The sequence below is a fragment of the Stigmatopora argus genome, chromosome 8, assembly GCF_051989625.1.
Source record: "Stigmatopora argus isolate UIUO_Sarg chromosome 8, RoL_Sarg_1.0, whole genome shotgun sequence".
In the NCBI taxonomy this organism is placed as follows: Eukaryota; Metazoa; Chordata; class Actinopteri; order Syngnathiformes; family Syngnathidae; genus Stigmatopora; species Stigmatopora argus.
The window spans coordinates 14,974,491-15,000,473 of record NC_135394.1 but is presented as its reverse complement, the minus strand read 5'-3'; the positions used below and the strand labels follow the sequence as shown (position 1 = coordinate 15,000,473).

The 25,983-nt window shown below is 40.1% G+C and overlaps 3 protein-coding genes across 3 annotated transcripts in view; 1 reads left to right on the top strand and 2 right to left on the bottom strand.

The window, feature by feature from the left end:
* enc3 (ectodermal-neural cortex 3) overlaps window positions 1-9,364 on the bottom strand; it is a 36,854-nt gene extending 27,490 nt beyond the window's left edge. The window contains exons 1-3 of the mRNA XM_077607631.1: window positions 9,086-9,364; window positions 4,626-5,661; window positions 3,357-4,132 (exon numbers count right to left, since the gene is read on the bottom strand). Coding sequence (XP_077463757.1) covers window positions 3,386-4,132; window positions 4,626-5,648 — 1,770 coding nt within the window. The 5' untranslated portion in view covers window positions 5,649-5,661; window positions 9,086-9,364 and the 3' untranslated portion in view covers window positions 3,357-3,385. The remainder of the gene's footprint in view (window positions 1-3,356; window positions 4,133-4,625; window positions 5,662-9,085) is intronic.
* Window positions 9,365-13,456: 4,092 nt separating this feature from the next.
* timm13 (translocase of inner mitochondrial membrane 13 homolog (yeast)) lies at window positions 13,457-14,652 on the top strand. Its single transcript, XM_077608153.1, has 3 exons — window positions 13,457-13,699; window positions 13,963-14,031; window positions 14,151-14,652. The coding sequence occupies exons 1-3, from the start codon at window positions 13,580-13,582 to the stop codon at window positions 14,247-14,249; spliced, it is 288 nt and encodes a 95-aa protein (XP_077464279.1). The 5' UTR covers window positions 13,457-13,579; the 3' UTR covers window positions 14,250-14,652.
* On the bottom strand, window positions 14,286-25,348 carry tmprss9 (transmembrane serine protease 9). The gene is made up of 15 exons (XM_077607598.1): window positions 25,234-25,348; window positions 25,015-25,142; window positions 24,196-24,263; window positions 23,931-24,106; window positions 23,762-23,812; window positions 22,562-22,675; window positions 22,298-22,463; window positions 21,312-21,586; window positions 20,213-20,355; window positions 19,016-19,301; window positions 18,825-18,938; window positions 18,589-18,757; window positions 17,068-17,333; window positions 16,155-16,291; window positions 14,286-15,572 (listed from the first exon to the last, which is right to left on the bottom strand). The coding sequence occupies exons 1-15, from the start codon at window positions 25,346-25,348 to the stop codon at window positions 15,411-15,413; spliced, it is 2,370 nt and encodes a 789-aa protein (XP_077463724.1). The 3' UTR covers window positions 14,286-15,410.
* Between the last annotated feature and the right edge of the window lie 635 nt (window positions 25,349-25,983).

The following is a 25,983-nucleotide window of genomic DNA, read 5'->3' as shown; positions in this document are numbered from 1 at the left end:
AATTTTAAGTTACCTCTACTTATGAATGCCTCTAGGTACGAACGTTTCAGGTTACAATTTTTTTTTATAATTTTTTGTTTTTGGCTCGCCATTTTAACTTATTGTGAGGAATTATTTTGAAATGTAACGTCAAGTTTTAAATAAGCATTTTGCACGTTGTCAAACTGTTCCATTATTTTGAAAGTTACTTTCTTTTCAATGACACGTCAATTGGTTCAAACAGTGTTAGCTAAAAGCCAAACGTGAGTAATAGTTGATTTGCTGGTTGTTTTTGCATTTATTTCCTTGTTAGAATTAACTAAAGAAAAAAATTAACTATTTGAAAAGCATAAGAAAATGACATCATATTGATCTTTATTTTTGTACGCGTTTCTGGTAAACTCTACTAAGAAAAAGGCTTAAAATCTAAAAATTCTCTTTACCTACTATGAAATAGGATTTTTGATGTCAATCAATCTTTTATTGGCGTGACAAGTAGCCAGTGAGTTAAAATTGTACAGATAAATGACTATTTAGCTCAGCTACTCTGACATATCGACATTGTAGTACGAATTACACTCTGGTTGAGAACAAGACGGCCCTTCGTGGTTGTTTTTGCTGTGAGTCATGTTCCCATTGTCCTCTCAAGAATTTCCTTTGTTTTTTTCACATGGCCAGTTTCAGCATTTCGAGAAAAAAACTTTCACCCTAAACCTTGTTTTGAAATTTTACTTTGTCAAACACAGACAGCTAACTTTATACACTCTACATTCGTTTTCAGTTATTAATTGCTGTGTGCAATGTACCTGCATTTACCTTTTCAACTGTGTGCCTAAATAAATGTCTACATTGTCTCTTGGCACTACATGAAAGCGCAAATACAGTACTTAAACAGCTGAGTGGAGGTTTTCGACCTTGCCATAAAAACATGAAATGAAACGCATGCACGAGCTACAGCCACACAATTATTCTTCCTCTCTGACCCCAGCTGAACGTTGACAGCCTCTGGAGCTAAGTATTTTTAGGCAGGCATTAGTCTCTGCCTCCGAAGCAGTCAAAATATAGCTTGGCTTCTGGTTTGACTTGTACCGCACTTGCAACTCCTGTGCAGAGTAAATTTGCCACGCGTATGCAGTCATACCTCTACTCATGAAATGAATTGGTTCCAGAACTTTCTTCGTTAAAAAATACGTATCGCCCGAATATAAGACGACCTCCTCTTTCAAGGCTCAAGTTTAAAAAAATAAGACCAAATTCAATTATTATACACAAAATAATGACAGTGCATCTTAAACAAATGATTGTAACAATACAGTCGTACCTCTACTTACGAAATTCATTGGTTCCAAGACTTTCTTCGTAACTTGAAAATATCGTAAATAGGTGTGTACTTTATATGTAAATTCTTAAATTTGTTTCAGTCCTCACACAACTACCAACTAAACCCTTTTAAATTAGTCAGAATGTCCCAATTTTCTAAGAAAGATGTAAGAAACACAAACAATGAGTATCTCGAGGCATTCATTTGCATAAAAAAAGCCTTGTAAGTGAAAATTAATACCTAAAACATTTGTAAATAGAGGCGTGACTGTATATACAGAAAGAGACTATTACACACATCCATTGCTAAAACTCTCCTCCCGTTTCAACAAGTGGCCATTTCACAAATCTGCCCCTCCCCCCACTCAACTGTAATTAAATGTAAAGGCTGTGGGGCGGTCGCCACGGTAACTGCGGAGGGATGCGGCGCTTTGATCTTCCCTCACCCAGCCTGTGTGTCGCCATCCGTGCCCCCAAAAAACCATAATGCGTGCCACAGAGACAGTGGTCCCCAGCAGCAGTCATGCTATGCCCCCCAACCCCACCCCCCAACCTCCACCCTTTACCCCAGCTCACATCACAGCCAGTTCTGTAAAAGCTATACGTCACCGTCTTGGCATGGCGCAACACACCCATATGGAAGTTACACTGTTGTTTACCAAAAAATGCGGTTGTTGTCAAGTCCCCGAAAACGATCTGTCAAAGTGAAAATAACATGGCTATAGGAAGGACGGCCCCGAGACGGAATTGTTATTTACACAATCTACAGAGGAGGATCAAAGCTTTTTTTATATACACAAGCTTTCAAATTTGGATTTTTTTTAAAGGGGAAAAAGTATGAGCTTAAGGATTGAAATGGAAATAAAATGTTCCAATATGATGGTTCTTGTTATAATAAAACATGCGGTACTTTACTTTCAACTAAGATGAACAATCAAAACAACCTCCAGCCATTTTTTTTAAAGTCGCTGCTGTTTTACGTGACCCTGGCGAATTACACATTACTTGAATTAGAACTCTGACTTCAGTGGAGGATCTCCAGGACCAGCCAAAACTCAAGACCACTACAAGAGATGAATTGTCGTTATTCCTATTAACTCAAACGCCCCTACCGTTGTACCGCAACGTTCAACTCCCGTAACCCACAAAATATCTGGTCCTCCCTCCTAACCGAGCGCATTCGCCAGCCCATTCATCTACCTAGCGCTACAAGCACGGGCCTGATCCAATGACAGAGGCCCTGTATCGCGGCGCTGGGCTCTGTAATTAGCAACGCCGCTGACATTCCTCCAGCTCTGCGGACCAGCGTGTTTATCCAACACTCGCTCGCCACAGCGGCTAGATAATGTGTAACTGTAACCGGTAGCAACCCTTGTAACAACGCGAGTTTGGAAGCCGGCCTAGTCCGGTTCAAACGGAGATTTACCTGAGTCCACGTGAGGTGTCGTAGGGACGAGAAATACCGTATTTTCTCCGCCTCCGTGTATAAACCACACCCTTAAAATCGCAGATTTTACGATTTCTCTCATATAAGCCGCCCCCTGATTCACAATTTTCACCTCCATATTCATGGTTTTAATAGGGAGTACAAATGTGTTACTTTGAAGTAAAAAACCTTGAGAAAAATCATCGCACGTAATATTTCTGAGATACTGAATTGTCTGCTGGATTGCACATTCCTAAAGGGGGTTGCCTGCACGTAGACAAATTCAAAAAGGAAGTCATGTGAGCAGTACAACCAGGAAGTGTGTCATCCCTAGGTAAAATGGCGGCGCCATGAGCGAGCAATTGCAGTAATTGAGTTTTTTCACGTTTTATGCAAGATACGTTTTTTTCTTTCTTGAATTTCATTCATAGACGTCAAAATAAATGTTGTTTAGCGTTTTATGTTTATCTTTTGTCTATTTTGAAACAAAATTACATACATACATTGTCTTGCGTTATGGCATTTCATCTTTGTCATTTTGCGGTTTCGTGCATGTCAAGTCTAATTTGTGCGCATATAAGCCGTACCCTTGGTTCAGACAATTTTTTTGAGTTACTAATAGGGTACTCACCTTAGAAAGTCGAATGCATCCAGGCGCTTCTAAGCCGACAGATACTTCCACGTACTGACGAACGCTGTGGGAATGAGGGAGTAGGGAACACTAGTCACGCTGTCCCAAGAGTCCGAAGATGGATCATAGCAGTCCAGAGTCTTACACCTTTGAGCCCCAAAGTAGCCACCGACCACATAGAGTCTGTTCCCCGATGCCACCGCGTGACAACTGATCCGTTTGGCGGTCACGTCGCCAAACTTTGACCACTGGTACGTCTCGCTGTTGAAACGGTAGGCGGAGCTGGCCGAGAATTCTGTGTCGCCCCCGATCACGACGACGTGGTTCCCGACGACGGCGGCCGCCGTGTAACGCCAAAGCTGAGGGCACGCCGCCGGAACGGACCACCGGTTCTGGCAGGGGTCGAAGCACTGAACTTTGGGATATTTGTCCCTGTTGACGCTGGTTCCACCAAAGGCGAACAGCTTGTTTTTAGCGCCAACGACAGCGGCGTTGCTCACACCGTCTCTGAGAGGCGCAACCAGTGCCCATTTATTGGTCTGCGGGTCGTACTGCTCCACCTGTTTGAGCGAGACGGACGGCGAGGCTGGAAAGGATCCTGCAAGCGAAGTGTGTCCTCCAACCACGTAAAGCATGTGATCCAGCTCAGCCGAGCCGTGTCCGAATCTGGCGACTAACATGGGCGCCGCTTTGGACCACTCGTCATGCAAGGTGTCGTAGGTCCAGACGTCTTTAGAGGCTCCATTTTCAGAACCGCGCCCTCCGGTAACGTAAACCTGCAACACAAGGACGAGATCTCATTTCTAAGTGCTACTCTTTTTAGGCTGTCCTCAAATGAGGACAGTGGGTTAAGGACATTTTCAAAAAGGCTGCTCTTTGCGCACAGGTATTTACGAGGCACTTAAAAAAACAGAATTAATTTGGATATTTTAGTGGGTCGGCATGGTGTTGTCCTGCATCTCATAATCGCTCATCTTGGCCGTGTTATTGTCCTTTTTTGTTTAGCCTCTATTGCTAAAATGCTAAAATCACATTTCCTCATCATCCTCTTCTTTTCCTGAGCGTTGGTCTGGATCTAGCGTTCATCTCACAACAGCGCCCCCGTTCTCTGTGGTGGTCGGGTGGTGCAATTGCAGTATAAAATGATCAATTTTTTATCTAAAGTTTTTAATATTATTGTTCCCAAAATTTATTTCACGATAATTATCGTTATCATTTTATCGCCCATCTCTACTTAAAATAGAGGACGCACTTTTACGATGTGCTTACCTTACAACCGATGGCGCAGGCGCTACATTCCTTCCTGGGGCTCGGAATGTCCGTTTTTGGAGTGATCTCTTTGGTCTTGTTGTCAATCATGTAGACTTTGTCACACATGAAGGTTTGTCCTCCGAGCAGCAGCAAAGCCTGGCTGACTTTCCGGGGCCTGGCGCAGAATCCCGTCACGATGCCATCGTTTTGGAGGATCCTCATCTTACAGCGCACGGCATCTTCCACGATCTCTCGGCCCACCTTGTGACACATGACCAGTTCCTCCGAAGCCACGTTGTTGAGTAGATACGTCTCCGGTAGAAGCGCCAGACGAACGCAGCGCAGAAGCTCCGGCAGCTCATTGTGTCTCTGCTCCATGTCTGCCTTGACCCAGTCGATCACGGCCTCGTACACCAAGCTCTCGTCCTCTACCTCCAGTTCCTCGCTGAGGGTCAGCTCGCGCACTTTGTCCCTGGGAAGGTTCAGGAAGTCTTCCGTTTTGTACAGGGTGGCAAAGTTCGCCAGACACATGCGCCACGACAACTCGTACAATCTCTGGCACTGATGGGCGTCGGACAGCAGCATCATTCCGAGACAGTTGGACTGGTGGAGGTTCTTCTCTAGAAACTCTGAGGCTGCATCCCTGATGTCATGGAACTGAAGCATATCGCCCGCCTCTAATAGGGACTCTGCATTTTCCTCATTGATGATGATTCTAGCCGAGTAGGCGTAGTCGAGCAACAGCTCCAGCACCTCCGGATGGAGAGAATCGTGGAAGTTGACATCGGCATCGCGGCTCTCTCTCAGTCCGCCGTTGAACATGGCCTCAAAGTACCGGCTACAGGAGGCCAAGACGGCCCGGTGGCAGGGAAAGGACCGGTTGCCGGCTTTTAGGACGACGTCTGTGAAGACTTTACGCTTGCGAAGAAGGTTTAGCTGGGTCAGAAGGCTGTCGGCATGCGACGTCTTGTGGTACAGTTGGATGTTCATGGAGCCCGAGCTGGAGCGAGACTTTCGATTTTCGTGGCTACTGACAGACATTATGAATTCGAAGCTGAAAAGTGAACAAAAAGAAACAAATTAATTAGCAATATTAGCCAAGAGAAGAAACTACACACACAGCTGTACCGTTTACCAGAGCGTTCCATTCATATGCACCTCAGTACCTTACACCAAATAGCTGCCTATAAAAACACTTCTTATATGAATTAGAGCTGAGTGATAAAACGAGAAAGATAATTTTCGTGAAATATTTTTTATCAACAATAAAAACGTTCGATAAAAATTTGATAATTTTAAACTGTAATTACACCAGCGGACCACCACAGAGAACGGGGGCGCTGTTGGGAGATGAACGCTAGTTCCAGATCAACGCTCGGGGGAAGAAGAGGATGAGTAAGAAATGTGTTTTTAGCATGTTAGCAATAGATGCTAACACGAAGCAAACATGAACGGAAAAGGACAATAGGAAGGCCAAAATGAGCGATTATGAGATGCAGGACAACACCAAGGCGATCCACTAAAAGATCCCAATTCTCCTTGGCGTTTTTTTAAATGCCTCGTAAATACAATTTGAAGTTTCAAATTTGAAACAAAAAGATGCAATAGTTATGATAATTATCAAAAGACTGATGATTTTCTTTTATCGTGATACAATTTTTGTCATATCGCCCAGCTCTAATATGAACACGTGTACCGTCTAACTTCCCAACTTGAGAAGTAACGATCAAGCTTTGACAATTTCATGATTAAACAAAAAGAGCACATGCTAACAGCAGGATGTTATCGCTCATAAAACTGCTTGATGTGTTGCTACGGATATGAACTTTAGACTTTAGGGAGTTAAAAGAAAAGCCGCCATAGAGCACTCCCTGTAAAATATCAATAAACCTGTGAGAATGTACAAACAACTGGCCTTTACACACACCCCTGTTACTAATGACACCGGTGTGCCTTCGTATATCACATTTTTCCACCCATATAAACATTACAGAGCTGTGATTCAATGCCGACCACTGTGACAGCTAATGAATTACCCTGCTGGCTCTCCAACTGCAGGCAGTGTATTAAAACCTGTCAGAAATAGACGACAGTCCATTTCTCTGCCGTATCCGATAACTGGGCTAATTTTTATGCTCCTAGGTAGTAAATGTTAGCCCGTTTCCTGGGACACAAATAGTGCAGGCTTGTTTCCAAGTATGTCAAGTGAATTTTAAAGGACACCAAAAGTGTATATCACAGGCACGCATTCCAGGGACAAGGTATTGTGGCCGTAAAAGTGAAATAGAAGTCGTGTTTATGTTATCAGTACAGTTATAGTCCATTTCTGTCCTTTTGGGTACAATTGGTGTACATTAGGTTTCGGCAGGTGACCAATTGTTACCGTCAGCATCTGAACGCTACAAAAGTATATTAGCATCTGAACGCTACAAAAGTATATCAGCATCTGAACGCTACAAAAGTATATTAGCATCTGAACGCTACAAAAGTATATTAGCATCTGAACGCTACAAAAGTATATTAGCATCTGAACGCTACAAAAGTATATTAGCATCTGAACGCTACAAAAGTATTCTGAATGCTAGAAAAGTATATTAGCATCTGAACGCTACAAAAGTATATTAGCATCTGAACGCTACAAAAGTATATTAGCATCTGAACGCTACAAAAGTATATTAGCATCTGAACGCTACAAAAGTATATTAGATCATTTGAAGACGTGTTAGTGCAAGTGTGACAGGCTAATAATGATAATGTACATCCGTCCAAAAATGTTGTGCCAAGCAGAGGGGGTTTCCCCCAATTTTGTTTAGCTTAGCATATGCAGAATTTGGAAAATTTATTGGACCACTTTCTGTATATGTATCAAACGTTATAGGAGATCAAATATCACCCTATAGCAACATGAAATTCTTTAAAGCAGGCAAATTCAAGTTCAGTAAATTCTCACACTTACCAATTCTAAGCAAAAATTTCTAACTTAATAGTAAGAGAAAATTACTCCGCCCGGATTAAACCCCAACCATTAGCAATCATACATATTGACAAATGAGTTAACCTGACTATAGTCTTTTTAGAATGCGAGAGAAAGTACAGTGGCTCCTTAGCCGGTAACCGGTCAAATAGCCTATATGGCCCCATATGGCTATTTAGCCGGTAAGAATTCTGTGTGGGGTAAATAGTAAGAAACTACGGCTACGGAGCCACTGCCTAAATAATAGTCATTTAATCCCTATTCACCTAATGTTAAAATCTATCAATTGGCAATAACACATCAAATTTAAATAAGATTGGTTGAATGGTTTAGAAAATCCCCTATTCACTCAATGTTAAATAATAGGTTACCGGCTAAATAGCCCCTGGGACTATTTGACCGGTTACCGGCTAAGGAGCCACTGCCTAAAGAAAACTAAAGACAGAAAAAATGACAACCATAACCTCTTATCATTTTTTTTTTAAAGTTAAGTACTTCAAACTGAAGCAAATTCTATCAACTATGCAACGTTCAATTACCAGTACAACTTTTTCTCCTCAGAAACACAATATTGACATCTTAATTGTCCACATTAGAATCACCGGTAAGATATGACCTATCAAAACCACCTCATTTAGACAGACAATGCACCGCATACAACGCCAATTGTCCTCACATACACACCTAAGACTGTGTGGTACCCAGTCAAAGTCCCTGAAGAAAAATGACAAAAAGCACAGAAACAATTTAACTCAATGCCAAAAGGCATTGTACTAACCACATTTTCTATTTTGAAATGCAAGTGTGTTATTTATTCTATTTTGGCCACTCTCTAATAACAGTATTTTCTTTCAAAAAGTTCATATAACTATCCAGAAGGGCATATCCATCATGTAAAAAAAACATGATGCAGAGAAATGGTCAGAGTTGCAGAGTTTGTTGATATTTTAGATTTGTTTTAGTCGGTGGTCTGGTGAATTTGTTCCCCACTGTACGGCATCAATTATGAAAGAGTTGTGCATTCATGCAAGTCAAGACTACAAAACAACCTTCAACGGTATCAAGACACTGACAAGATAGCTGCATAAACTTCAAGTATAAGTTGAGGTTGACATTCTTGATGGAGGCCGTTTGAAGCAGCCATCAAAGATTGGCCTAATTTGACGAGTTTAAAGCCATTTCTGCTCATTGTAGCTACAAAAGCAGCCCCAAAGCCAAAAAAGCAATAATCAACTGCATGGCACTGAGCTCCACTCGCCTCCATTCTATCTATTGTTCCACGCCGGATCACATTAAGTCGTCTTTTGAATCTCAGTCGACTGTGTTCGGGCTTTGCGTGGACGGACTCGGCGTGAAATCCAATTGGGTTACAACACCCCCTCTCACACTCAGTAGAAAAAAAAGTGAATTTACGTTCAGGAGATCGTGTTTTACGGAAGGTAAAATCGACAAAAAATGTCTCATATGCGGGGAAGTGAAGTTAACACGGTTCACACAAACTTACCTTGACCGAATGGCAGCGACGTTTCTCCGGATTCTTTCGTTCGGCTTCCGAGGAGTTTTCACTCCAAACTTTCTCGTGTTCTTTCTCGCGCTTTAAGAGAACCAAGTTTCTCCATTGAAGAGTATTCTGTGAGGTAAACATTCGGGGGACTTGTCGTCCATTTGTCTCGAAATTTGGAGTAGTAATATCGAATAGAAGTTCCGAAGCTAGTTTGCTAAACACCACGGCTTGCAGTGAGTAAATGAGGTGGAGGAGGAGCACACGGCAGCATTCGGTAGTGCTGGTTGACTCCTCCCCCTTTGTTTTCATCATCGGCTCCTCTCGTCCAATCATATTTTAGGACCGGGGTGCCTTGGTAGGGGGGGTGTCTTGTCTTTGTTTCACTCTTAGCAACCCACTTAAGTTACCACAAGATGATAATGCCATTGATTGGCAAATATACAGTATAAATGTGTATATATATATATATATATATATATATATATATATATATATATATATATATATATATATATATATAGATAGATATATATATATATATATAAATGTATATATATATATATATACTAAATAATCAATAAATAATAACAATAACAAGAAATAATAAATAAATTAAGTACTTATTATTAGTAATTATTAACAACAACAACAAAATATTTTTTTAAATAATAAAAATAAAACATTAAATAAAATGTAAAAATATATGTATATATTTTTTATTTTTTTATTTTATTTTTTAATTATTATTATTTTTAAATTGTTTTATTTTATTTTTATTTTTTGTTGTTGTTGTTAATAATTACTAATAATGAGTACTTAAATTATTTCTTATTTCTTGATTATTGTTATTATTTATTGATTATTTAGTCTTTACTCACTTTTCTACCTACTTATTCATGTGACCACTTATCCATGTTGACTACTTATCTATATTGACTACTACTTATTTATTATGTTAACTACCCACTTATTTATTTCTCACTTATTGACTGATTATTCATTTATTATGATTATTTCTTGATTATTCATCAGTTTCTTTATTGTTGTTATTGTAATTTATGCACTTCCCTAGTTATTGACATTGTTGAATACTTATTTATTGATTATTTATTTGTCTGTGTGTTTGTTGTTGTTATTGGTGCACTTTGTAGTGAAGCTTTAAATCCCATTCTACCAGTATAATAACAATAAGACATACTTTTCTCACTTACACACCATTCACGCCAACAATTACATTCCGCATGCACACACAGTAACTGTATGCACACTGATTTTGTTCCACTCATCCAAAAAACTCAAAGTATATCAAGCAAAGGACAAGAAAGCCACACGCCTGTAAACAAATAGAGCACAGTTCTCAACTTCTGGCTAGCAGATGTCGCGGCAAGCCACAATATTCAAAAGTAGTAACTAACAGAGTAAAAATGCATCTTCCAGATGCTTTAAACAAACATTCTGTTCCCTTAATCTATGCACTGTGAACTCATTCCTTTTGAATTTTTAATGCATATATCTTTTTGAATTGATATTATAACAGTTTCTGTTCTCCTAATACAGTCAATATTCAAACAAAGTCTTATTTTTGCATGTTAGATGTTATGTTTACTTTTATTTCAGGCAATGGCATTTCACAAAGGAAACTGAGTTAGCAATTACATAACTGAGTTTATAAATGCCAAGAAAAGACCAAAAAGAGTTATAAAAACTTTTCGGCTAGGCACTGTGGGGAAGAAGAATGATTGAACCGTGTGCATAGTGTGTAAACTAATGTATTATTATTATTATTAAGTGCAGGTTCATATGATATTATTATAACATGACTGTCAGTTTCTGTAAATGACAGAGAATTAACGCCATATAAGTAGAAGTCTTAAATGATCATATGATGGCAGGTTCAAGCACCCTGGTGTACCTCGGGACTGTTTCTGCAGTGGAATTCCTCACATTCTTCAAAGAATTGAAATACCTGAGAGCTTTGTGAATGTTTTTTTGCATGCAATGTCAACATGCACATATTTTGTGCTTTCATTTTTTAACATTAAAAATCAATAACGCTCAACTGTAAATGTTTATTTCAGGTGTCAATGTATTAATGCAGGTACAGTAAATGCAGAAAGTGAAATTAATTTAAGCAAGAATTGACTTTTCAAGACAATTATTCCAAATATTTGACATTTCTACAACAAAAATGAAAATTGAAGAATCCCCAGATTTTGTTATTGTCATAGTAAAACCCATTTTGTGTTTTCAATTCTCTATAACATCCCCTTTTGTCACAAAAACACACGAAAGCCAAAGAAAAGGCAACACACTAAACAACAAGAATGTGCTCATAAATGTTATTCTTCATCTTTATTTCACTATTATTGATTGAAGACTATTTTTAAGAATTTGTAACTTAAGAAATGTATATTTTTCATTACAGTCAAACATGTCTGACAGGGTAGTATATTACAAAGAAGAATTTTCATGGTCTCCCCAGGCTTGCGTGGGTTTTCTCCGGGTACTCCAATTTCCTCCCATAGCCCAAAAAACATGCATGCTAGGCTAATTGTATGCTAAATTGCCCCTAGGTATGAATGTGATCTTTTGTCCATCTCCTTGTGCCCTGTGATTGGCTGGAGTCAGCTGGGATAGGCTTCAGCACCCCCGCGGTCCAGAAAATAAATGAATGGAAACACACATTTTCAGGGATCAATTAATTACCGTAATATCTTGGCGGTATTTTTTTTTCTAGTCGTGTCGGGGTGGTCTTTTTTTTTTTACCAGAACAGCTAACCGCTAACAGCTAATCTCCTAACACTACAGGGCTCGGCTGCTGTTTCTGCTACTCAGGTTTCATCGTTGTGTTCACTGACACTCAGCAGCTGCTTTTTGAGATTAAAAAAACTGCTGCTGCTGTTTCTCAAAAGCCAACAGTTTAAGAAAAAGGTATTTTTTTAAACTTCCATTTCAAATCTCTCACATTAAACAAACCAACCCCAAAAACCCTTAACTCCCATTGAAGTCTCTCATTTAACGCCTATTTACACCATCCTCACACTGTTTTTACACTCAAAAGCGTCCCCAAAGCAGACTAATAACTTAGTACGACTTAATGAACTCTTAATTATAATAAAAAATATGATCTAATAATCATATTAGGGCACTCAAACCACGCCCCCCTCAAGGCTTGTACCTTAAGGCCCCAACTGATCCTATACGTACATGTGTGTTTTGGGGGTGTGCATTTGTTTGTTCACTGAGTAACCGGTCCTTAATTACTCCGAGGCAGGCTCGCCACTAATCGGACCCCCCATGATTATTCCCCGACACCCCCCTCCCAGCATCGCAACAATCCCCATTGGCGAGCACGTTTAGACGACAGTAACCGTCAGTCTTTTGTTGGCCTGCACACTCACTGTACACTTGTTTTCTCAGCAGCCGAGGCAGGTGGTCTGCTCAGTGAGGTCATACTGTCTGAAACATAAGGAGGGTTATGGGGGGCCAGGGTGGGGTCATCCTCACGGTCAGCCTCCAGACTAAAAACAACACGCTGGCTTCGGTGGCTTTCTATTTGAGTTGCTTGCTCTTCGGCAAATTTTTGTTTTGAAGAAATTGTCGGGCGCATTGAACTCATTTCCAAAGATATTCTTAGGAATCTCTGCTTAGGTCGACATTTTCAGAAGGTACTGTCAAAATAGGAGAAATTACGATGTCAGACTCACAGCTCTGGGGTCGTGAGTTCAAATACAGGGTCGGTCCACCTGTGTGGAGTTCTTCCTGGGGCTTCGTGGGTTTCCTCTGGGTACTCCGGTTTCCTCCCACACTCCAAAAACATGCATGGTAGGCTGATTGGACCCGAAATTGGCCTTAGGTACGAGTGATTGGTTGACCTCTGTCTCCCAGTGCCCTGCGATCAGCAGCTTGCGTGGGTTTTCTCCAGGTACTCTGATTTCCTCCCACATTCCCAAGGCTGGTCATCAATTTCTCAAGTTTGAGCCGCTTAACCTGTATTTATATTTATACAGTTTTATACCTACCTTTTTATGTGACCACTTATTCGTGTATTTATTATGTTGACTACTTATTTATTGATTATTTATCTTTTTGTTTTTTGCGCACTTCCCTACTGACTACTTATTGTGTGGCTACTTATGTATTTATCACTTATTTATTTGTCTTTTTGTTTGTTGTTGTTATTTGTGCACTTCGTTATGAAGATTTAAATCTCATTAAACTTGTAGTATTAACAATAAAAGTATTCTATTCAATTCACTTTATTTGGAGAAACTGTATTGCCATCTAGTGGGATATTTATGCCTCAGCAGCTACGGACCCCCTAAAACTACAATTCCCATCTGTCGAATTTATTCCGGAAGTGATGCACACGCCACTTCCGTTGCTGTCAAGGGCACCGGGATCCCCGTTAGCTAAACTCTCAGTGCTATATCCGCACGTGTGTTTACAAGCGGCCTTTTCACCACTTAAATATTATATAAGTCGTCTTTCAGTATGGACGGTTTCGGTTCTGACTTCTCGGCAGGCGGAGCAGGTGGTAAAATGGACACTGGAACGATAATGGAGCAGGTTAAAGTCCAAATTGCGGTGGCGAACGCACAAGAGCTCCTGCAGGTAAAAGCAATGAGAGTAGCAATGCTTACCCAATGTGTAAAAGCGTACAATAACCTTTTTTAAATGTATTTTTTTTTATTCTTCAACGTTATTTACTTGCATTTTATTAAGATTTTTATTTATTTAGCGTAGATCAATTTTAATTCCTCTACATTTATTTGAATATATGCGATCCTTTCAGTCCATCGTTAAAACTACTTTAACTGCAATTGGCTGTAAAAATGCAAATAATTTATTATGTCATATTTGTTCCCCTTTTTTAGAGAATGACAGACAAATGCTTTAAGAAGTGCATAGGAAAACCTGGAAGTTCATTGGACAACTCCGAGCAGGTATATTCTCTTAGCCAAAGTTTATTAGAGAAAAAAAAAACATCTAACCATTGTATTTAATATTTTTTCTGTCAATCCATTTTTATTAATTAACCTGTTCTTTTTTATTTACCTTACAGAAATGCATCGCCATGTGCATGGACCGATATATGGACGCCTGGAATACTGTTTCGCGAACATATAATTCCAGATTACAGAAAGAACGAGCTCGGATGTAAATTTTCATCCCTTCTCATGATATCTTTTTTTTCCTCTTCCTTCCTGCATAGGCACAACTATTTTTTTTCCATTTTTCTACCCACAATACCTCGAAAAAGCCGGCCCAGCCTGAGAACTGCAGCCATCATGGTGTGGACTACATTTAATTTAGTAATAGAAATGAGTAAATAATCTTTTATTGAGAAAAAAATGCTTGTGCCTAAAAATCATTGCAACTCTGGCTCTTGTTAACAATATTTGGGGGCGGAGCTTGTATGAATGATTGATTTGCGATATGTGTAAGAGTACCGCAAGTTACCTTGCTATTGACGTCCACATTGTATTAAACTGATCTTTAATGTATTCCATAGTGTACATAAAACACTTTTTGATTTCCTTAAATAAATAGGAATCAGAACAGAATACAGATGCCATATTTAAACTTTTTTTTTTATCTGGTGTGTTCATTTTTGGGACTGTATACAACCTCACGTGAAAATTTCCAGCCGTTTAATCTCATTAAATACCTTATATAATATAACTATTATAGTGGCTGTTCAATTTATCCCCCAAAAATGTACATTTTTATTGGAACTTAATGGTTGCATTAAACATTTGTAGATGATCGTGTGCCTGTCCAGAATGATGTCATCATAATCTTGCAACATAATTAATTGCTAATTTGACAGAGAGCCATAAACAATTCATATTTTCAAACGTTATTCCTTGTGAGCCAAATTCAGAATTTAAAAATCAAAATACATTAAAACCTCCGCTTTTTTTAGTCATTCACCGCCTTTAAAGTCCAAAAAGGCTCTGAATTCCTTTGTCAACGTTGCTACGCTAATGCTAATCAATGAGGGTATGCGCGCAGAAGACTAATGAAAAAAAAGATTAAAACGCCACCGTGCGGACATGACGTTCCTATTCGTGCGTCCGGATCTCTGTTCTTGGATAGATGCATGTACACCCATCAAAAGAGCCACATATGGCTCATGAGCCACAGGTTTTCTGAGATAATTACATAAAGATTGTTGCAAACAGCACCGTGACCTCACAAGGCCACAAAATACTGCTGTGACTGAAAATGGATGAGATGAGAGATTTAAAACTACTGAATAAAGAATGCCAGCGGCTCCACTTGGTGTTCGGGGGGGTGCTTTACCTGAGCCTGACTGGCGTCAGAAGGGCAGGTATGAGGATATCCAATTGCGTACAGAAGTCACACGAGTGTAAATCCCTGGAAAACCTACTCGACCGCATCCGTGTCCCCAGCTGGTAACCCCGGCGATGAACCATAGGCCGGAGCCCTCACGACAGGTTAGAGGACCCCCGGAATCCCCCTGGAAAAATAAAGATTTCTAGACTGAATCAACAGCAAATCTGGGTATTAACGTTTGATTAAAAAATGCAGATAAGTTAAGTTCTTTCATGATGAATAGAATTACTTGCCCACAATTATAATTGAAATACCAAATAAAAAAACATGTAAAAACTCTTGTTGACAAGCCTGTCAATTTAATTGTTATTTAAACAAAACAAGCATACATTAAATTCATTTTTTTAAAAGATTATCAGGACTTTAGATTTCAAAAACTTAATGTGATGTTGTATATGTACGTGTATTCATTTTCTATCCTGTTTATCCTCACCAAATTTGCAGGGGTGCTGGAGCCTATCCAAGCCAATTTCGGGCAGTAGGCTGGCGACACCCTGAATTAGCGGCCAGCCAATCACAGGACACAATGAAACAAACAACCATTCACGCTCACACTCGGACTTAAGGCCAATTCAGAGTGTTCAACCAACCTAGCATGAATGTTTTTGCAATGTGGGAAGAAAGTGTAGCACAAAAATGTGCTTAATTTCTCCCCTGTTTAACGCACGTATCCCATTTCATAAGACCGTTTCATAAGATATCTTACCAAACAAGTGTCTTTGCCCCCTTGCATGTATCCAGCACACATCATGTGAGGTGTCAAGTTTTCTCCATACGACTCCTGGCAGTTGGCTTGTTCAATGGTCCTCACCGGGGCTTTTTGCAACATGCTTGTGAGTGAACCTTGAAAAAAAAACAGTTTTTTGCATGATTTCAATAAGGCAAAATAACATGATTTTATTCTCGAATATACAGTCATTCCTCTACTTACGAATGCCTCTAGGTACGAACGTTTCAGGTTACGAATAAAAATATATTTCAGCGGTGTAGGGCACATTTTCATATGCCTTGTTTTATTTTAAGACATTCATAAATAATTTTCTTATAATGTTCTCTCATCAACAGCATTAAAGCCTATATTGTCATCCTACACAGCTGCGTATAACGAAATTTGTGGTGCTACTCCACAAAGTGTGTTTTCCCAGTAATAAAACAAATAGGTAATATAAAAATATAATAATATATAAAAATATATATATATAAATAAATAAATATATTTATATATATATATATATATATATATATATATATATATATATATATATATATATATATATTTGGTGTGTTTTCTTACATCTTTCATACAAAATTGGGACACTGACAAATTTTAAAGGGTCTAATTGGTAGTTGTGTGAGGACTGTGGAACAAATTAGATAATTTACATGTAAAGTACACCTACTTACAAAAAATGTTCAAGTTACGAAAAAAAATAATTTCGTAAGTAGAGGTACGACTGTATTGTTACAATCATTTGTTTCAGATGTACTGTCATTATTTTGTGTATAATAATTGAATTTGATTTATTTTTTTAAACTTGAGTCTTGAAAAAGAGGAGCTCGTCTTACATTCGGGCCAATACGATACATATTTTCTGGGGAGGAAGGGGAGTCTCTCATACCTCCTTCCCTCATGGATCCCCATCCTGAAATGTAGCACTCGGCACCCTCCCAGAAGCGATGGGCTGGCGAGGGGAGACACACGGGTTGGATGGTGTCTGACACGGGAGCCGGAATAAGCAGCTCCAGAAGAGCCACATCGTAGTCCATGCTAGTGCCGTTGAAATCCGGGTGAATGAGGACCCTCTCGATGGGAATAACCATGGCCCCTTGTCTGGAGCGCAGCACAGAGCCCAAGCTTACCGCCCAGTGGCTGGGACTGGCATCGCTGTGGTTAGAGGAAAGTCCCCCAAAAATTAATCTATTCTCCAAGACTGTATCAGGTCTGTATGACGACTTTGTGTGTCGTAAAATCGACTAACTAAGATTGAAATCTAGAGAAAATGTACGTTTGGGTTGTCCTCGACGTCACCCTCACAGTTCGCTTTGGTGTTTGTTTTGTATTTTGGTTGACAATTTGTTCAAAAGAGGCAACCTGGTGAAAGTGGTCTTCCTGTCCGCCTCGCAGTTCTGAGATTGAAAGTTCAAATCCCACTGGGATTTGACCTTTCTATGCGGCATTTATATCTTATGGTTTTTACTTGGGTTTTCTGGGTCGGTCGAAGACTAGGAATTGCCCCTACATATGATTTGTTGTTTGTCTCAACTAATTAAGGGTGTCCCCACCTGCTGCCCATAATTGGACAGGATAGGATCTCCTTGGCCACAGCATTATGACCACATGCAAACAATCTAGACCAGGGGTGTCAGACTCGGGTTGGTTCGCGAACCGCGCTAACGTCAACTTGATTTCACATGGGCCGGACCATTTTAGATATGATATTTAGATTTTTTTATAAATGGATTAAAAGAACCGGATTGAAAGCCCTGAATATTCAGTTTTTTATAGATCTAAACCAATGTTTATTTTAGCTTTTTTTTAAATATAGTTTTAGATTTTACAAAATGATTATTGAACTAAAAACAGAAAAAATGGATTAAAAATTTACAATTATTGATTTAAAAGGGGGAGAATCAGGAAATTTAATATACATCTATACTCTTCATTTTAATTTGATCCTAAAACAGAAAGTCGGCACTCATAATTTACTTTCCCGGGTCACACAAAATGATGCGGCGGGCCAGATTTGGCCCCCGGGCCGCCACTTTGACACATGTGATCTAGACCAATCCGGTCCTGGTGGGCCGCTGTGGGTTTAGATTTTAGTTCCAACCGATCCAGCACAGACAGTTTAACTAATTAGATTTCTGCTGAAACAAGAAGCACCTGACTGCAATCCACTGATTGCACTTCTAAGACACCAGATTGGTGGAAATGTTTCCTCTTAAGGTTTGGAACGAAAACCTTTACCCACTGCGGCCCTTTGTGGAATTAATTTCCCAGGTCTGATCTAGACAATAAAGTCCAGCTGCCTGCGATTTAGATAACATGGCAAAAAGAAGCACTGACTCAATTTGGGCCAATAACCCTAACCCAAAAACAATAGAGATAAACTGAAATAAATTATAGTGTAATTTCTCACCTTTTGAAGCAGTGCGCCGCAGTCAGTAACCATTTGCGATGAACAAGAGTGGCGCCACAATGGTGGACTCTCTGGTACTGAAGACTTCCAATCCAAGGCCACTCCCCCCTGTGAGCTGCCACGCCCCCCACAATTCTACTGGAGCCTAGCGCGGGACGCTCACCACAGTCTGGGAGGGGGAAAAAATCAATGAATGTTTTCCCACAATTGAGTTTTAAACTCAAATGTCAACTAACTGCAGTTTGTCTCATCAGCCTGGTTGGGGCAGTCCGGTATGCCGTCACATTCTGGATTGAATTTGCTGATGCATGAAGTGGGACTGCATTTAAAGTTTCCACTGCAGTCGGGGACTAAAAGACAAAAGGAGAGTTTGTTTTAAGTCAAATTTATGGGCAATAATATTTCATTTTTTTCATCTGGAGAATACCTGAAAATTTCGGAGCAGGTTGGACGTCCAAAGCCAAAGTCCTGGGAAGCGGCGTCTTTAGAGAACTGGCGGATGGAGCTGAGGCCGACGCCCCCAGGTCATGCTTGGGGTGATAGTAGGTCGAGCTGGGGTCTGCCTGGCTAAGAATCCAGCTTCGGAGCTCGGTGACTCGCGAGTAAACGCCGGGTCGGTAAATTTGGGCACAGCCAATACCCCAACTGACCACGCCGGCCAGGAAGAACCTTCCTGGGCTCCCTTCGCAGACCAAAGGACCCCCAGAATCACCCTGGAAATACAGCACAAAAAGTCTCAAATTCATTTTCCAGTAAATTGAATTGAATCAAATCAAACCGAATCCTTTTATTGTCATTATTCAAGTAGTATAATTAGATTAGATTAGATTACTTTATTCATCCCGTATTTAGGAAATTTCATTGTCACAGTAGCAAGAGGGTGAGAATACAGACACAGAAATTTTAGGCATAAATAAATAGGTAATAAAGAAGTTAATAAATGAATAAATATATAAATAAATGAATAAATAAGATTAGAGATTTAAAGCTTCACCACAAAGTGCACAAATTCCAACAACAAACAAATAAGTAATCAATAAAAAATTACAAAAAATAATCAATTTCATAAATAATGAATAAATAAATTGTCGACTTGATAAGTAGTCAACAACATAAGTAGGGAAGTGCAAAAATAACAACAACAAACAAACAGATAAATAATCAAGAAATGATAATAATAATAATAAATAATACATAAATAATCAATAAATAAGTAATAAATAAATAAATAGTTTTGTTTGTTGGTGTTGTTGGTATATGTAAACACGACGGGCAAGTGGTTAGCGCGTCTGGCCTCACAGTCCTGAGGTCATGGGTTCGATCCCAGGTCAGTTCTCACTGTGTAAAGTTTGTTATGTTCTTCCCGGGCTTGCATGGGTTTTCTCCAGGTACTCCAGTTTTCCTCCCACATCCCAAAAACATGCATGCTAGGCTAATTGTATGCTAAAATGTCCACAACTATGAGTGATTGTTTGTCTCCTTGTGCCCTGCGATTGGCTGGCCGCCGATTCAGGGTTTCCGTACTTAGCTGGGATAGGCTCCGGCACCCCCCGCAACCATTGTGTAGATATGCAATACAGAAAATGAATGAATGAATGAATGAATATATGTAAGGACCACTGACCTGGCAGGAGTCCACCTTGCCTTGCAGGAATCCTGCACACATCATGTTGGACGTGATTGCTCCTCTATACACGGGTAATTTACTGCACACCTTGGAGTCGATGATCTTGACCACGGCTTTTTGCAGGTTGGAGGGTGTCTTAGCTGGAAGACAGTTTCATCGTTGACTTTTAGAACAGAATCCAAAATAGCATGTTGTTTATTTTCATTGTACACCATGCAATGAGATGAGAGCAAACAGTTCAATTGGAAATAGAAAGAAAATCACTTCAAAATAAATGGAAAAAAAATGGTGCAAGAGTGGTTAGCACGTTGGACTCGTGGTTCTGAGATTGACCGTTCGATCCCAGGTCCGGACATTCCAGTGGGGAGTTTGGATGTTCTTCCCGGGCTTGCGTGGGTTTTCTCCGGGTACTCCGGTTTCTTCCCACATTCCAAAAACATGCATGCTAGGGTAATTGTAAGCTAAAGTGTCCCTAACTATGAGTGAACGTGATTAGTTGTCTGATTTCTTGTGCCCTGCGATTGGCTGGCCACCATTTCAGGGCTCCAGCACCCCTCTTGTGAAGATAATTTCAGTATGTAAAATAAATGAATGAATGAATTCCAATTAATGCATTCATTGGGTAACCACAAAATCATTTGTAATTCAGTCAAATCCAACTATGCTGTTGTGGATTGATAAATCCAAATTTTCTTTTATTTTGAAACAACTTTTTTAGGGTCGAGTATAGGTGGAAAAACTGCATAAAAAGATAGAGATGAGCGATGATAATATGAACGAGGAGTAAAATATCAACAAAAGCGGTGGACACCCAACATGGGGCAGACATTTTGTCAACGCGGTTTGTATTTTAGCCAATCAAATGCTAGTATTCCAAAATGAGACATCTATAATAACCTGTGTTCGAGTCTATTCATTTTTTATGTGCTTGGGTATAAATGACATCACCAAATGCTGCGTTCGTAAACAATGTCATTGTTTTTGTGTCAACATTAATTTCTAAAATTTACTTGCACGTGAAGGTCATTTCTAGGTGTTGTTTATCATATTTAATGTGCCGTTTGTTGTTTTTGTCACGACGCAGGTCTGAACTCACGATTAAACTGGTGCAGAGACCCCCATCCGGACACCACGCACTTCTGGCCAGGAGTGAAGACGTGAGACGGGGCGGGCAGACAAGCCGGTTGGACGAAGGGGCCGAAGGTGAGGGGGCTCTCCAGCTCCAGCACGGCCACGTCGTAGTCGGTCGTGGTGGGGTTGTAGTCGGGGGAAACTGTCAGCGTTTTGATGTTCACCGTTTTGGACTCGGACTCCTCCCCGCTCACCAGACTGGCCCCCACCAGGGCTGTCCACTCTTTAGGGTTTTTGGCGCTAGAAATTGGAAAGAAATCAAAATGAATGCCATTACATTTGATTTTTAACCCCTTGAAGTATTGCACATTGCTAAAAGAAAATGGACGACTACGTAAATCAAAAGCTGCGATAAATACATTCATTTTCTGAACCGTACAAGGGTGTGGGGGTGCTGGAGCCTATCCCAGCTCACTACAGGCCCCACACAAGGGACGCCCTGAATTGGAGGCCAACCAATCACGGGGCACAAGGAGACAAAGGACAACCAATCACAGCTAGGGCCAATTTAGCATAAAATTAGCCTACCGTGCACATTTTGGGGATGTGAGAGGAAATGGGAATACTCAGAGATAACCCACACAAGCTCTGGGGAGAACATGCAAACTCCACACAGTGAAGACCGACCTAGAATCGAACCCTCGACCCAAGAATTGTGAACCGGCGCGCTAACCACTCATCCACCAGTGTTGGATTTAGTCCACAGATTAATTGTAAGATTATACCATTTTAAGTAAATACTACTTTAGGTTCACATTAAAAAATTGGTCTTTTTTAGGCAATTCAAGGGGAAAAAAATGCTCCAGCACCCCTCACGACCCTTGTGAGGATAAGCGGTACAGAAAATGAATGATTGTCACATTGTTGAAAAATGTTACGCAATGTCAGGGTACACGTTTTCACTTGTGGTGATCACTTTTTTTAATGAAAAACTGAGTTTGAGTCACCCACATTTCAAAGCAGTGGGCCGCACTGACGAGCCACCGTTCGTTAATGATGGACGCGCCACACTCGTGCTGTCCATGTAGCCTGAGGCTAACCTGCCATGGCAACTCTCCTTGTCGGGCATCTTCGCCACCCACGATGCGATTTCCTGTGACGCTACGCATGCCACAGGCTAAAGAGTAAAAATTTTTTAAAAAAAAATAAATAAAAAAAAAAATCAACAAAAACTACCAAAAAGATTAGAAAGAAAACATTAGAGAGAAATTTTACCGCAACGTGTTTCATCAGATCCATCCGCGCAGTCTGTCACAAAATCACACTCCGGGTTTAACTTCGTTATGCATTCTCCATTGTCACATGTGAAGGCCTTCTGGGGACAAGCGTCTGCAGATGAGGGTGAAAAGACAGATTTTTAATGGACACGCTAATTAGACATGCAAATCTATTTTGGACATACTGCATTTTCCGGACTATAAGTAGCAGTTTTTAAAAAATAGTTTGGCCGGGCTTACCAGAAATGTGTAATTCATTCATTCATTCATTTTCTGAACTGCTTTATCCTCATTAGGGTCGCGGGGGTGCTGGAGCCTATCCCAGCTGATTTCGGGCCAGAGGCAGGGGAAACCCTGAATTGGCGGCCAGCCAATCGGAGAACACAAGGAGAAAAAGGACAACCAATCATAACTATGGGCAATTTAGAGTGTCCAATCAGCCTACCATGCATGTTTTTGGTATGTGGGAGGAAAACGGAGTACCCGGAGGAAACCCACACAGGTGGACGTGACCTGGATTTGAACCCAAAACACCAGAGCTGTGAGGCTGCTAACCACTCAAGCCGCCGGGCCTCTTAAAATGTGTATATACATTTTAAAAAGTGTTTTTAGTATAAAAAAATATATAGGTATATATATATATATATATATATATATATATATATATATATATATATATATATATATATATATATATATATATATATATATATATATATATATATATATATATATATATATATATATATATATATATAAATATAAATATATTTTAGCCTGTTGATGCCACAATTCTATTTTTTTTTTAACTTTAAATGCCTTTCAAAATGACATGTCTGTTCTTTGTTTTGGATTTTATTTTATAAAAAAATCACTCAAAAAAATCGTATCGCATCTCATCTGAATCGGTGGCCAGCCAATCGCAGGGCCCAATGAGACAAAGGACAACCAATCATAGCTAGTGGCAATTTAGAGTGTTCAACCAGCCTACCCTGCCTGTTTCTGGGATCTCGGAGGAAACCCGAGTACCCAAAAAAAACCTACACAGTCCTGGGGAAAACACACAAACTCCACACAGTGAGGACCTGGGATCTAACCCTCGACCCCAGCTGTGCGGGGCCGAGCGGCTAACCGCTCGCCCACCGGGCCAACCCTAGTCCAAATTTGATTCCAGAAATACTACGGATCGGTCACTCACCCTCACCCAGGATATCATCTCCAATAATGTAGAAGGACTTCCCACTGGCCCCTGCAAGTAAAATGATTATATCCATGTGAAATGTATCCAGGACCCAACCCCACCCCCCCCAAAAAATGGACAGCTGAGGCCCATTTCTGGGAGCAAACAGATAACTATTGTTTCCTACCCAGTAAGACGATAGCCTTGATGTGTCCAAACTCCGGGACCTGGAGTGGATTTCCGTTCATGGCTGAGACGAGACCTGCCCTCAGCAGGTCCTGAACGAAGTGTTCCGTATACTGCTGGAATTTGGAAACCGTAAAGACCAGACGGAACGTTGCCATCACGTCACCGTTCATATCTCTAAGAAAACAAACCACAAAGTCCCCATTTGGATCTCTCCAACCACCCCCACAAAAAAGTCCACATTTACCCTTCTTGGATGAACTTACCCAAAAGCAATAATGTCACAGTCCACGTAGTGATTGGATATAGACGAAGAGGTGAAGATGTTTTTAACCTGTGGATGGAAAGATGAAGGATTTTTTTTTCAAAATTCCAACACATCAACAAGGGCTGGCTCTAGAGGTGAATGTGTAGTTCCCTTCAAAAAGAATGCATTCAGGCAAAGCACATACCTGGAACACAATACCAATTAAACTACGTGAACTCCTGTGTCTGAACCTCTTGACCAATCATCTTAAAGCCTGGCTATTGGGCGAACAAAATTTCAATCACAACGCTGTCTAAAACTGTGCTACGTGTGTCTAGTACGTGTCATTGTTTATCTTAAATATCCTTCCTCCCATCAGCTGTCAGGCTCTTTAACAAAAAAATGGCTGTGTTAAGACCTACCGTATGCATGCATGTACATCTATGTGTGTATGTATATATGTGCTTATATATATGTATGTGTATGTATGTATATATATATATATATATATATATATATATATATATATATATATATATATATATATATATATATATAATATTTATTCATGTATTTATTTATTAACTTACTTATTACCTTTCTATTTATGTCTAAAATGCCTTTCCTATTTCTGCATCCTCACCCTCTTGCTACTGTGACAACGAAATTTCCCGAATATGGGATGAATAAAGTTATCCAATCCAACCTACACAAGGAACTAAAGATGGAAATTAGCCCTCGGCCACAATCTTACATATTTAAATATATATGTTCATCAATATGTGCTGTCCCTTATTAAATAAATCAAACTCAAACTTCTAATGAATATGATCGTTACCTTTGAATTTAATACGGATGTCAGAACTATGGAGAAACCTGAGGTAGAATCCTGGAGTGATGGATCGTACTTGAGACCCTTCAGCTCCACCGTCTCCATGAAGTAGTGCTGTTCCTGAATCAGGTACGCTAAACGCATAGAGGGCCACAAATGTGTTAAACGACACAGCAAAAACCACACACCCTTAGATTTGATGTCGGTATTGTTGGAACGTCTCACCGATTAGCAGTCCTACGAAGACTCCAAACGCGAGGAAGAAGAGGAGGCAGAATATGAGGGCACCCCTGTTGCAAGTCGAGGTGGGGGGAGCAGGTGAGGGTCCTGCCATCTCCATGTCAGATTCACAAACTGGGCTAGTCACATGGCAGGTGAGATCCAAACCTAGTAAGGATCAGTAGCGTATTGGCCCGAATATAAGACGACCCCAATTATTAGATGATAGCTTTCTTTTTCAAGACAATGCATCTGAATCAAATGATTGTAAAAATATATTGGGGATAAAAAGCATGTTATTTTCCCTCTTTCATCTCATTTTCTTAACCCTGAATTGGTGGCCAGCCAATCGCAGGGCACAAGGAAACAAACAACCATTCATGCTTACACTCATACCTAGGGGCAATTTAGAGTGTCCAATCAGCCTAACATGCATGTCTTTGGAATGTGGGAGGAAACTGGAGTACCCGGAGAAAACCCACGCAGGCCCGGGGAGAATATGCAAACTCCACATACGTGGGGCGACCTGGATTTGAACCCAGGTCCCCCACTATGAGGCCGAACCACTCAGCCTGCCTCATTAAAAATAAATTGTCACATCGCCGTTTTCCACTTTATTATTGAACATGGTTAAAAAAATATTTTGTTTCCTTTTTAAAATGAAAAACAAATGATTAAAATACGTTTTCCCTTACTAAAAAAAATTCAAATAAACATTTTTTGGATCTGTTTTAAAAACTGAATATTTAGGGCTTT

Coding starts and splice junctions, on each gene's coding strand:
- timm13 (XM_077608153.1), top strand. CDS start 13,580: ATGGACGGTTTCGGTTCTGACTTCTCGGCAGGCGGAGCAGGTGGTAAA. Junction 13,700..13,962: donor ACGCACAAGAGCTCCTGCAG/GTAAAAGCAATG, acceptor CCCCTTTTTTAG/AGAATGACAGACAAATGCTT. Junction 14,032..14,150: donor CATTGGACAACTCCGAGCAG/GTATATTCTCTT, acceptor TTTACCTTACAG/AAATGCATCGCCATGTGCAT.
- tmprss9 (XM_077607598.1), bottom strand. CDS start 25,348: ATGGAGATGGCAGGACCCTCACCTGCTCCCCCCACCTCGACTTGCAAC. Junction 17,334..18,588: donor GCGGCGCACTGCTTCAAAAG/GTGAGAAATTAC, acceptor CTCTAACCACAG/CGATGCCAGTCCCAGCCACT. Junction 16,292..17,067: donor GGGATCCATGAGGGAAGGAG/GTATGAGAGACT, acceptor TTTTTTTTCAAG/GTTCACTCACAAGCATGTTG.